The sequence below is a fragment of the Apodemus sylvaticus genome, chromosome 16 (assembly GCF_947179515.1).
Source record: "Apodemus sylvaticus chromosome 16, mApoSyl1.1, whole genome shotgun sequence".
Lineage (NCBI taxonomy): Eukaryota > Metazoa > Chordata > Mammalia > Rodentia > Muridae > Apodemus > Apodemus sylvaticus.
The window spans coordinates 60,643,831-60,656,164 of record NC_067487.1 but is presented as its reverse complement, the minus strand read 5'-3'; the positions used below and the strand labels follow the sequence as shown (position 1 = coordinate 60,656,164).

Below are 12,334 nucleotides of genomic sequence, written 5' to 3'. Positions count from 1 at the left end.
GGATTCAGTTGGCCAGAATTTTTTGAGTATTTTTGCATCGATGTTCATGAGGGAGATTGGTCTGAAGATCTCCTTTCTTGTTAGGTCTTTCTTTGGTTTAGGTATAAGCCTTATTGTGGCTTCATAGAATGAGTTGGGTAGTGTTCCTTGAGTTTCTATTTCATGGAATATTTTGAAGAGTATTGGTATTACCTCTTCTTTGAAGATCTCATAGAATTCCCCACTAAACCCATCTGGTCTTGGGCTTTTTTATTGATGGGAGACTATTAACAACTGCTTCTGTTTCCTCAGGACTTATGGGACTATTTAGATGGTTTTAATGTTGGCATCTGATATGTATCTAGAAAGTTGTCCATTTTGTCCAGATTTTCAAACTTTGTTGAGTGTAAGCTCTTGAGTAGGATCTGATGATTTTTTGAATTTCCACAGTTTTTGTTGTTCTGTCTCCCTTTTCATTTCTGATTTTATTAATTTGGGTAGTGCCTCTGTGCCTATTGGTTAGTCTGGATAAGGGTTTATTTATCTTGTTGATTTTCTCAAAGAACCAGCTCCTGGTTTTGTTGATTCTTTGTATAGTCCTTTTGGTTGATTTTGGCCCTGAGTTTGATTATTTCCTGCCGTCTACTCCACTTTGGTGTGTTTGTATCTTTTTGTTCTAGAGCTTTCAAGTGCATTGTCAAGCTGTTAGTGTAAGCTCTCTCCTTTTTTTTTTTTTTTTTTTTTTTGGAGGCACTCAGAGATATGAGTTTTCCTCTTAGCACTGCTTTCATTATGTCCTATAAGTTTTGGTATTATATGTCTTCATTTTCATTAAATTATAAAAAAGTATTTAATTTCTTTCTTTATTTCTTCCTTGACCAAGCTATCATTGAGTAGCTCATTGTTCAATGTCCATGTGTATGTGTGTTTTCTGTTGTTTTTGTTTGAATTTAAGACCAACCTTAGGCTGTGGTGATCTGATAAGGTGCATGGAATAATTTCAATATTTCTATATCTGTTGAGGCCTGTGTTGTGACCAATTATATGGTTAGTTTTGGAGAAGGCACTATGAGGTGCTGAGAAGAAGGTATATTCTTTTGCTTTAGGGTAGAATGTCTTATAAATATCTATTAGACCCATTTGGTCTGTAACTTCAGTTAGTTTCACTGTGTCTTTTTTTAGTTTCCATGATTTGTCCATTGTTAAGAGTGGGGTGTTGAAGTCTCCCACTATTATTGTGTGTGGTGGAATGTGTGCTTTGAGCTTTATTAAAGTTTCTTTTATGAATGTGGGTGCCCTTGTGTTTGGAGCATAGATGTTTAGAATTGAGAATTCATCTTGGTAGCCTTTTCCTTTGACCAGTATGAAGTGTCTCTCCTTATCTTTTTTGACAACTTTTGGTTGAAAGTTGATTTTATCTGATATAAGAATGGCCACTCAAGCTTGTTTCTTGGGACCATTTGCTTGAAAAATTGTTTTCCTTTGACTCTGAAGTCAAAAGTTTTCCTTTGACTCTGAAGTTTCTTGGATGCAGCAAAATGTTGGTATCCAGCCTGTTAGTCTATGTCTTTTTATTGGGCAATTGAGACCATTGATGTTAAGAAATATTAATGAAAAGTGATTGTTGCTTACTGTTATCTTCTTTGTTAAAGGTAAAATTCTCTTTGCGTAGCTATCTTCTATTGGGTTTGTTGAAAGATTACGTTATTGCTTTTTCTACAGTGTGGTTTCCTGCCTTGTGTTGGTATTTTCCACCCATTTTCCTTTGTAGAGCTGGATTTGTGGAAAGATATTGTGTAAATTTGCTTTTGACATGGAATGTCTTGTTTTCTCCATCTATGGTAATTGAACGTTTTGCTAGGTATAGTAGTCTGGGCTGACATTTATGTTCTCTTAGGGTCTGTATGACATCTGCTCAGTATCTTCTAGCTTTCATAGTTTCTGGTGAGAAGTCTGGAGTAATTCTGATAGGTCTGCCTTTATAAGTTACTTGCCCTTTTCCCCCTACTGCTTTTAATATTCATTCTTTGTTTACTGCATTTGGTGTTTTATTATGTACTAGGAGGACTTTCTGGTCTAGTCCAGTCTGATTGGAGTTCTGTAGGCTTCTTGTATGTTCATGGGCATCTCTTTCTTTAGGTTAGGGAAGTTTTCTTCTATAATTTTGTTGAAGATATTTACTGGCCCTTTGAGTTGGAAATCTTTGCTCATTTCTATACATATAATCCTTAGGTTTGGTCTTCTCATTGTGTCCTTGATTTCCTGGATATTTTAGGTTAGAAGCTTTTTGCATTTTTCATTTTCTTTGACTGTTGAGTCAATTTTTCTATGGAATCTTCCAGCATCTGAGATTCTTTCTTCTATCTCTTATATTCTGTTTTTGATGCTTGCATCTATGGCCCTTGAAATCTTTCCAAGGTTTTCTATCCCCAGATATGTCTCACTTTGGGATTTCTTTATTGTTTCTACTTCCATTTTTAGATCCTGGATAGTTTTGTTATGTTCCTTCATTTGTTTGTTTGTGTTTTCCTGAAATTCTTTAAGGGATTTTTGTGTTTCCTCTTTAAGGGCTTCTACCTGTTGACCCATGTTCTCCTTGTTTCTTTTAGGGATTTTTCTGATTCCTCTTTAAGGGCTTTTACCTGTTGACCCATGTTCTCCCATAATTACCTATGGGAGTTTTGTGTTTCCTCTTTAAGGGCTTCTACCCGTTGACCCATGTTTTCCTGTATTTCTTTAAGGGAGTTATTTATGTCCTTCTTGAAGTCCTCTATCAGCATCAGGAAATGTGATTTTAAATCCAGTTCTTGCTTTTCTGATGTGCTGGAGTATCCAGGATTTGCTGTTGTGGGAGAACTGGGTTCTGATGGTGCCATGTTGCCTTGGTTTCTGTTGAAAATGATCTTGCATTTGGCTTTGGCCATCTAGTTATCTCTGGTGTTAGCTGGTCTTGCTGTCTCTGACTTGGCTTCTCTGTCCTGCAGGCCTGTGTATCCGTACTTCTTGGATTCTCTTTCTCTCAAATGTTCTGCATAAAGCTGGTTCTCCAGGAAGTATCAGGAGATGAGGTCTTTCCTGTGGCACACTTGGATTGAATGGCCTGCAGGCTTCTGGTTCTTGAATGCCCTGAGTGCTGCAGGTTCTCGATTGCCCTGAGTGCTGCTGAATGCACAGGGCAGGTGGTGGTAGAGGAGGAGGGATGGGTAGAAAGGATGGAAGGGGAGTGATAATCTGGAGGGAGGGCAGGTTTTGGTAGTTGCTGTGTAGTGAGTCCCAGTCAGAGGCTCTGGGCCTCCAGAGGTGGGAGGTGGTTCTTACCAAATGCCCTGGGTGCTACTGGTTCTCTAGAGAGTACCAGGAAATAGGGTCTTTCCTTTGGCAGAACTGGTGCTGGTCTACCACATTGGAACGAGGGGGCAGGTGGTGGTGGAAGAGGAAGAGGGAGGGGGTTCTTGGTATTTTTCTTGCCACATCTGTTCAAACTAGCAATTCAGATGTAAAATCAATTTCAGTATGTGCAACTGCCAGTGGTTACATTAGTATGCACAGGGGCACCATTAAATTGAGTTAACTGGTTGGTCTGTTTATATTGGTGGTTTCGAGACAGTCTCAGTCCATAGTCAGAATGGCTAGAAGTCCATCCTCTTGCCTCATCCTCCCAGGATTACAGGCATGTGTACCACTCTCAGCTTCTAGGTAAACTTTCATGAAGGAGTTACTTCCTGTTCAAAGAAATCACACTGGTTCTATATACAGAAAACTGTCTCCAACCTTAATAAGCATGAACGTCTGAGTACGTGTGTTCATTACTACAAGCATGCTTTTCAGGCTCTCAGGTGACTTGCCAAGGAATGTGAGTCTGTGTGAGTGGAGATTTGCGTGACTGTAAATGTATTCAGAACTTCTGTGTTTATGTGTCAGAGCAGGTAAGATAGCTCAGAGATCCACAGCCATGCCTGATGACCTGAGTTAGATTCCAGGAGAACTGATTCCCACCTGTTGTCCTCTGACTGGCACACTCATGCCACAGCACCACTACACAGAGACACACATAATAGACACAAAAAGTACACAGCAATCTATGAGGACATATCACTAAGTTCATGCTGTTTGAGCACACCAACTTACCTGTCTACTTTCCCCACAAACAACACACATACACACACACACACACACACACACACACACACACCAAGTCATAATCTAACGGGAGACAAAGAAACAAGGAGAAAGTCCGGATCTCCTTATGAACCATGCACTTTGAGAAGAATTGTGGAGATACTGTTCTGCACCCTATACTGCCCTTGGCTCTGTCCCTGTTTTTAACTTGGTACTGCTTCCCATGAACACTCGTTATTTTCATAATCATTCCTACCCTTCTTTCTTTTTCTTCTTTTATGCCATGTGTTTTGGTCTTTGGTGATGGGGATTTCTGGTTAGCCCTGGCTTTCCTTGAACTTGATCTGAACACTAGGCTGGCCTCAAACTCAGAGATTATATATATATATATATATATATATATATATATATATATATATATATACATGAAAAAAAGTATGTGTATGTGTACATATATGTTTAAGTATTCCAGAAGCCTTTGAAACAAAATATATGTGTCATTTTGGAGTGAATGCGGAATGTGGAAGTTACACAGTGTCATCATGACCGAATTCTACTCTAAGATGTTAGTGAGTCTGAGAATATTTCATTTAATGAGATCAAACATGAGGATGTGTAGGAACAGCATCAGGGAGTGGGTTTGTGGGAAGTTGAGACTGAGTAACACTATGGAGACCTCCAAAGGACCATCACAGCTGGTGCATGGCCCTCTGTATGGGCACATTCCACCAATCACAGGCTCCATTTTTAAACATTGTGTCAGTACCAAACATGTACTGACAGGTCCCCCTCTTTGTTAGGCAGAGAACAAAACAGTGTAACACTTGTTTACATAGCATTTACATTACATTAGTCATTGTAGGCAATGGAGAGAGGGTTTAAAGTGTATGGAGGATATGTGGGTTCGGGGGCAAACTTTACTGTACAATGTTATATCATAAAGGATCTTCTAATCATTACAACAGCAGCAGACCCTGGACCCAACTTTCATGGATATCAAGGGAGAACTGTACACAGCTTCTTTTGTTGTATATTCACAGGTGGAGAAGGAAGAGAAAGAGGAGATGGAGAAAGAAGAAGAAGAGGAAGAATAAAAAAGATGAAATTAAGAAACACTGTTTTAGCTGGGCAGTGGTGTAATCTCAGTACTTGGGGGGGGGGGCAGAGGCAGGCAGATTTCTGAGTTCTAGGCCAGCCAGTGCTATACAGAGAAACCCTGACTCGGAAAAAAAAAAAAACCAAACAAAAAACAAAGAATTAACAAAAAAGAAACACTGTTTTATGAACTTACCAAACTTTTCTGATGTAATCTTATCTGGAATATGTTGGTCTTTAAGATTCAATATCTTCAGAGAAACAAAATTTGTCAAAATGTTGACTAGGAAAGTGAAAATAAATTTGAGTTAGATCAGATACATTGCTATGACACAGAGAAGAATTTCAAAAATGGCAAAACATGATATAACATTCTGACTGAATAACTATGACAAAGGAGAGGACACAACTCTTCAAATGAAAAGTTTAAACTGTAGTTTATGTTTAAACTGACATTTATTAACTGTAGCACATTCGTTGTTGTGAGAGCCTCACTGGGGATCAGGTGTTCTCATAGTCACCATGACATCAGTGGCATTTAAGTCAAAGCTGTACAGTTCTTACCAAAGGGTATGGCTTCAAAGCATCGTCCAGATAACTCAATCTCTATGAGTTTCTTGCAGGAAGCAAGCACAGCCATGAGAGACTCACAATTTGAAAGGAAACAACATTTCAGATTGAAAACATGGAGATTTGGAGAGTTCTGAATCAATTTAACTGGAAAATATAAAAGATGTTCAGAAATTAGAGAAGCCACAAATTCCAGTCAAAGTTGAACCATCCATCCATGAGCTGCAGCTACACTGATTAAGCAGGCAGTGACAGTGTATCTAGGTGTCAGAATACACTGGGCTTGTGCCAGGCTTCTGCAACTGACTAGTGAGCACATGACCTGGGACAAGTTCCTGCCCCTCTCTGGATCAGGTTTCTTTTACTGTATTTCACCTTCAGTGTCACCATTGTAACATCTCTGTGTTTGCACACTGTATAAGTGTTATAAAAATCACTGCATGAAGATCCCAGACTCAGATAGAATGCAAAAACAAAGAGCATTTATTCTTCAGAAAAAACTAGAATGCTAGTGTCATCTGTTCAGAAGATATTTGAGCCTCTTTTATAACAGAACTGCTTACTTGCTTCTGAGATAACAACAGACTTCTAAAACCTACAGCATATTCCAAGGGGTTATAAAAACCATTAACTGTAGGTCATAAGAAGATATGCACCACAGGTACAAAGGTAAGAGGTAAAATATTGACTTGGTTTATCTATTCAAAACTTCAAGGACAGTTACGGTTTGTAACTTTCTATGAACATGCAAGCTAGTAACAAATGATGAAGTTTTAGCCAGGTAATTACTCCTAGTAGATATGCATGAAGACGTTCTCTGTTATAAAACTCTTATTCAGTTTATGACCTAAATTTATGTGCAAACTCATACTGAACTTTTATATCATGTGATCACACACTCTGAGAGTCATACCTGTGCTGACAGAAGAGACAGGTGTCCCTCCCCCTTTCTCCCTGAGACTTAGAGCTGCTCAATTCTCTGCTGAGATAGAACAAAGGCTGCTTTACCCAGCCTCCGCTTGTTTTACTATGAGGTGCTCAACAGGAGACTTCATCTTCTTGTCCCAGAGCAACCCGGAAAAACACTTCACATTTAGAAGCAAAGCACCTTACACTTAGGATAGATAGCAAATGGTTTATGTCCTACTTTCTAAGTGGAGAAAAAATGGAATAAAATTGACTTTTCAACTATACTGGCACATTGGGAATTCTGGGCAGAGTAACGTAAAAGGAAGGACAACTCTAACGCACAATTTAGAAATATGTAATCTTATTTTGATGATGTATGTGATGTGGTGGGGAGGTGGGTCATCCATGTGCTGCAGCACATATGGGGAGGTCAGGGGGAAATTGGGAGAACTTGCTATTTCCTTCCACCATATGGATCTGTGGCACTGAAGTTGTCAGGCTTAGCAAATATCTTTACCTGCTGATATATCTTAACCTACCTACAAATGTTTTTGCTTCCTTGCTTTTGATTCTTTTCAGACAGGGTCTCATACTGTATCTCAGACCAGTCTGGAAATAACTACATTTGCAGAGCTAGGCTGGCTTTGATGTTGTGACTATCCTCCTGCCTAAGTCTCAGTAATTAAGTGCTTTAGTCATTTCACTGAATGACATATCTTTAGAAAAAGGCCTGCATGGCTGTCTCTCAACCTGAGCCTGGGATGGAGAGAAATGCATGAAAAGGTCCAGACTCACTGCTTCTCCCACTGATCAGCCCACACTATCCCTCCAATCCCAAACCTCCCTGGAAAGCTCTGTCTTCCCCACCCCAGGAAATGCTTTATAAAAGCTGTGTTCTGCACAGTTGTTCTCTGCTTCTCATCTGAGTGGAGGCAGCCACTCTCTGGGTTTCCCTCTCAATATTATCTCTTGTGTGAGGTTTGTTGTGCAGTGTGAGTTTGTGGCATTTCTTGAACCCAGATCACCAGGATGGCTTTCAGAGCAGAGCTATAACACTTTTGGATGAGCAGAGCGTTCTCTGGGGAGACCTCCTCCAAAGAAGCAGAGGTGCTGGAGCAGAATTTTTATAGGGGAAGCCTTTCCCTTTAGAGTTTCAATACTTCCACTGCTCCCAGTCAGATTCCTTCTCTCTCAGCTGGCAGATCTGCATGAGGGATTAAAATAGCCTAAAAGATGAGAACTCTTCACACTGCTATGGAGAGGAAGGGTTAGGAGCTCAGGCTGAAAAGTCAAATCTTCTGTTTGAAGATACATTTTCATATCTGGATAGACCCGACCAGTCAATGATCTCAGTTCCTCCAGTTGACAACAATAATCATTATGCCTTTCTCACACGGTGGGTAGGAGAAGTGAGTTAGACTCTGTGAAGTGCTAGGAAGAGTTTCTGACAACTTAAAGACTCAGGTTACACAATAAATCTCTGCTGTCTTAAAGATTAAGAGCACCGATCCCACCCCTTCCCTTGTACATGGTTCATGCTGCCAGTCCCCAGGGAAGTTTTAACTAATGATTTGTTGGTTCTAACAATTACCAGCCTGGTAGCTTTTCCACCTGAGACATGAAATGGAGATCAGCACCACCCTTACCTAGTTTGGAGAGGTCAGACTCTGTGGAAGTTTCGATGGATAATTTCTCCATGTGATGGAGGTTTGGGAACTCTCCAGGAAGGACTGAGAGCACATCTGATTTGCCATTTAGTCTCACAGACAGTTCTTTCAGGCCCAGGAACTTGTCCAAGTTACGGAAGAGCTGATCTGGAAAGCAGCACATAGTTCCCATCACTCAAGAGCCCCAAGTGCAAGTTCTCAAGGTGCTGTGATCTTCAGCCATAGTCATACTTCCAAGAGGAAACTTCTCAGACATCCTAACATCTGTTTAGGAAGCACATGCATGAAGATACTGCCAGATGCAGCATCTGCTGCTCAGAGGCAGTGGAGGAAGTCTTGTGCTGGTCTCCAGACTCACAAAAGTAAATGAGATATTTCCCCAACCAACAGAGTGGCAACTGAAAACCACTGTATTTGCACATGCAAAAGGTTATACTTCAACTTTTACCTCAGACTTATATAGAAATATAACTGAGAAGCTCTCCTGCAAGCCTGCACATCATTTTGCAAAGTCTATTCAGGTAAGTCTGCCATCCTCCCATCTACTATCCAATCCCCAGGCCCCTAGATCTAGCCTCAGTCGCACATGTAATGCCTGGGCCTGGTCTAGCCTCCTTTGCCTGTGTCACTACCAGCCTCTAGGCTTCTGCCATGAAGCACCCTGCCTCCCTACCCGCCCCCAACCTTCAGAACACTCTCACTGCACACGGAAACCTTTTTATCCATCCAGGTCCTACACATCCTTCTCTAAGGCTCTTCCTGGGTCTACCTGGTATTCCCCACCTCACACCCACTGTAATAAGCTCCATATATACACAACTCCAAGCTTACACCAGAATGCACACCTTGCACACCAGCTCAGTCTCACTGTGTCCATCTGAGCCATAACCACCCTCTAGGCCCAATCCAACACTCACAAGTGTAAGTCTGATGGCATGAAGAAGAAAATCCAGATTTTGAAAATAGAATTCAATACAGAAACAGTGAGGAGGACACAAGTCAAATGTATATGAGAATGAAATCCCAATAGCCCTACTAGAAAATTGGAAGGTAAGACACACAAGTAGATCCAATCACGCAGAAGGCAGAACAGGAGGACTGAAAATAAAGAAGAGGATCTCAATGAATTAAGCAAAGAAGTGGGGTAGAGAGAGGGCACATAGGAAAAAGATATACAGGAATTATGGGGCACTGAAAAAAGACTAAACCTTTGGATTTTAAGAATAGATAAGGGAAAAGAATCCCTGGTCAATGGCACAGATCATGTCTCCAACAAGATCATAGAAGAACACTTACCCAAACTGAGATGGATCCACCAAGAAGATACAGGAAGGTCCAAAAACACCAAATAGACCCAAAAAGGAAATTCTTCATGCATGTTATAATTAAAACATTAAGTATACAGAGAAAAAAGAAGATATTGAAAGCATCATAAGAAAAAAACCACAAGTCCTATATAAAGGAAAATCCATCAGAATAACTGTTGATTTCTCAATGGAAACTTGGAATGCCATAAGAACCTGGAGCAAGTCATATAAAACCACAGTAACCACATAGACCTATATGCTGAGCAAAACTATCTGTCATAGATGAGTTGGGATAAAAATCCTATGAAATATACAGTGTTAAAATTTTTATCCACTTCAAGTCTCTGTGAGGCTAGGCACTGCCTCTCCCACTCTGGCCACACAAGGCAGCCCAGCTAGAAGAACATATCCCATGTACAGACACCAGTTTTGGGGATTGCACCTGTAACAGTTATTTGGGACTCATATTAAGACAGAGCTGCAAATCTCCTAAATATGTACCAGGAGGCTTAGAAGGAGAAGGGAAGGGGAAATGGGGGAAGGATTGTGGGAGGGGTGACCAGAGTAGGCCATAAAGTGAATTAGTAAAATATAAAATTATATTAAAAATTTATTCAACAAACCAAACCTAAGGAAAATAAGAAGGCAATATTTCAGGCTAAAGAGAGATTACATAACTAAGACAATGTAGAAAGAAGCTTGAAGGTATAATTACTAAAATATAAAGTATTACTAAGATACTTAGTTATCAGAAGAAATCAGAAATCAGGAACACAAATGACTGAAACTGACCCACATACTTCAATAATAACTACAAATATTAATGGTCCAAATTCTCAAATCAAATGATGTAGGCTAGTGGAATGAATCAAGAAATAAAATCCTACCAGGGAGTAGTGGTGTACACTTTTAATCCCAGAATATTAGCACTGGGAAGGCAGAAGGGGGTAGATCTCTATAAGTTTGAGGCCAGCCTGGTCTTGAAATAATGATAATAATAATAATAATAATAACAACAATAATAATAATAAACAGCAATACATCTATCTGTTTTTTATAAGCCACACAACTTTAAAGATGTGTTTAAAGCACCTGTACAGAATAAAAATATAGGCAATAATACCCCAATTAAATAAGACAAGGAAGCAAGTTAGAATTGTTATCCTAATTTTTCACAAAATACATTTCAAACTAAAACTTAACAAAAGAAATAAGGAAGGATACTCCATTGTAATTGAGGAAACAGCTAACTAAAAGACATTACAATCTTAAACTAGTATAAACCAAACTCAGATGCATCCAGTCTCATAAAAAGTATATTACTGGAAGTAAAGACTAGAATAACATCAACTCATTGATATAGGATGATTTAAATACCTCAGTTTCTCCAATAAAGAGGTCATCTGAACAAAAAATAAGCAGAGAAATATCAAAATTAAGTGACATCATGTATCAAATGGGCTTAACAGATACCTACAAATATTCCACAAAAAAACACTAAAGAATATATGTTCTACTAAGCAACCCACAAAAAGTTTCCCTAAAACAAATCATATCCTAGGACATACACACACACACACACACACACACACACACACACACACACACACACACAACCAGACCAATTCAGAAAGATTTAAATAACTTGTGTAACTTGTATGACCATAATACAAAAAACTTAAAATCAGCACCAAACAAATCTCTAGGAAATACATAAACTCATAGAGATTAAACAGAATACTTAATGATGAATAAAGAGGGAAGTTAAAAAGATTTCCTATAACTAAATAAACACAGCATAAGACAAAAATGCCTGGGAGCACATTGCAAAAAGCCTACAAGGGAAAGTTATAGCTCTAAGTGCTTACATTAAAACACATAAAAAGTACAAATTAATAACCTAACGATGCAACTCAAACATTTGATAAAACAAGAAAAAACAAATCTAGAACAAGTCAATGGCAAGAAATAATAAATCTTAAATCAGAAATTAATGAAATAGAAACAAAACAACAGTATTAATCAACAAACAGGAACTAGTTCTTTGAGATGATAAAGAAGATTGATAGAACCTTGGCCCAAATAACCAAGTGAGGCAACCCAAACCCAGAAAGACAAATGTTCATGTTCTCTCTCACCTGAGGTTCTTAGCTCAAAACCTCAGATATGAGTATATAATCTGGGGTAACATGTAGGGGGTGGTACTGATTTCCTAATTGGTTCTTCACTGTGTCAATAAAGGAGGTAAAGCCAATTGCCGAGTGAAGGGAATAGGTGGCACTTTTAGGTCCTAGGAAGAATAGAAGGGGACTAGAGAGGGGGATTTGGAGCAGGCTTTGGAACTGGAGGATACAACAGCCATGCAGGTTTCAGGGCAACTTTTGTTTGTAGTCTCCACTGTAAGCAGAGGGCAAGGAGAATGAAAGGAGCTGGTTGATAAAATTAGAACAGGAAATTCTTCACCCAGCCATTGAGTTATCTATCTAATTTTAAAATATAAGTCTGTCTAGTATTTTCCATTTGCAGCATTATGGTGAACAGGAGGAAAAGGAGATGGCCAGGGTGGTTGTTAGTGGTGTGGCTGAGCTAGCGGCAACATTGAGGGAATAATCATAGCTAGCAATTGGCAGAGCTGAGTGAGTCTAGCTGCTCCTGATCTGAGCCTATCTGAGAGCTGGGCAGAGCTCT

At 39.4% G+C, this 12,334-nt stretch overlaps 1 protein-coding gene across 5 annotated transcripts in view; it reads right to left on the bottom strand.

The window, feature by feature from the left end:
* LOC127666603 (baculoviral IAP repeat-containing protein 1b-like) overlaps positions 1 to 12,334 on the bottom strand; it is a 166,774-nt gene that overhangs the window by 106,819 nt on the left and 47,621 nt on the right. For 3 of the 5 annotated variants that reach the window (XM_052159522.1, XM_052159528.1, XM_052159521.1), the window contains exons 13-15: positions 8,319 to 8,486; positions 5,758 to 5,910; positions 5,390 to 5,476 (exon numbers count right to left, since the gene is read on the bottom strand). The exons of 1 other annotated variant lie outside the window; for it this stretch is intronic. In XM_052159522.1, the coding sequence (XP_052015482.1) occupies positions 5,390 to 5,476; positions 5,758 to 5,910; positions 8,319 to 8,486 (408 nt within the window). Of the gene's footprint in view, positions 1 to 5,389; positions 5,477 to 5,757; positions 5,911 to 8,318; positions 8,487 to 9,635; positions 9,708 to 11,023; positions 11,050 to 12,334 lie in introns of those variants that run through there. One more of the 5 variants, XM_052159530.1, reaches the window with a different exon arrangement.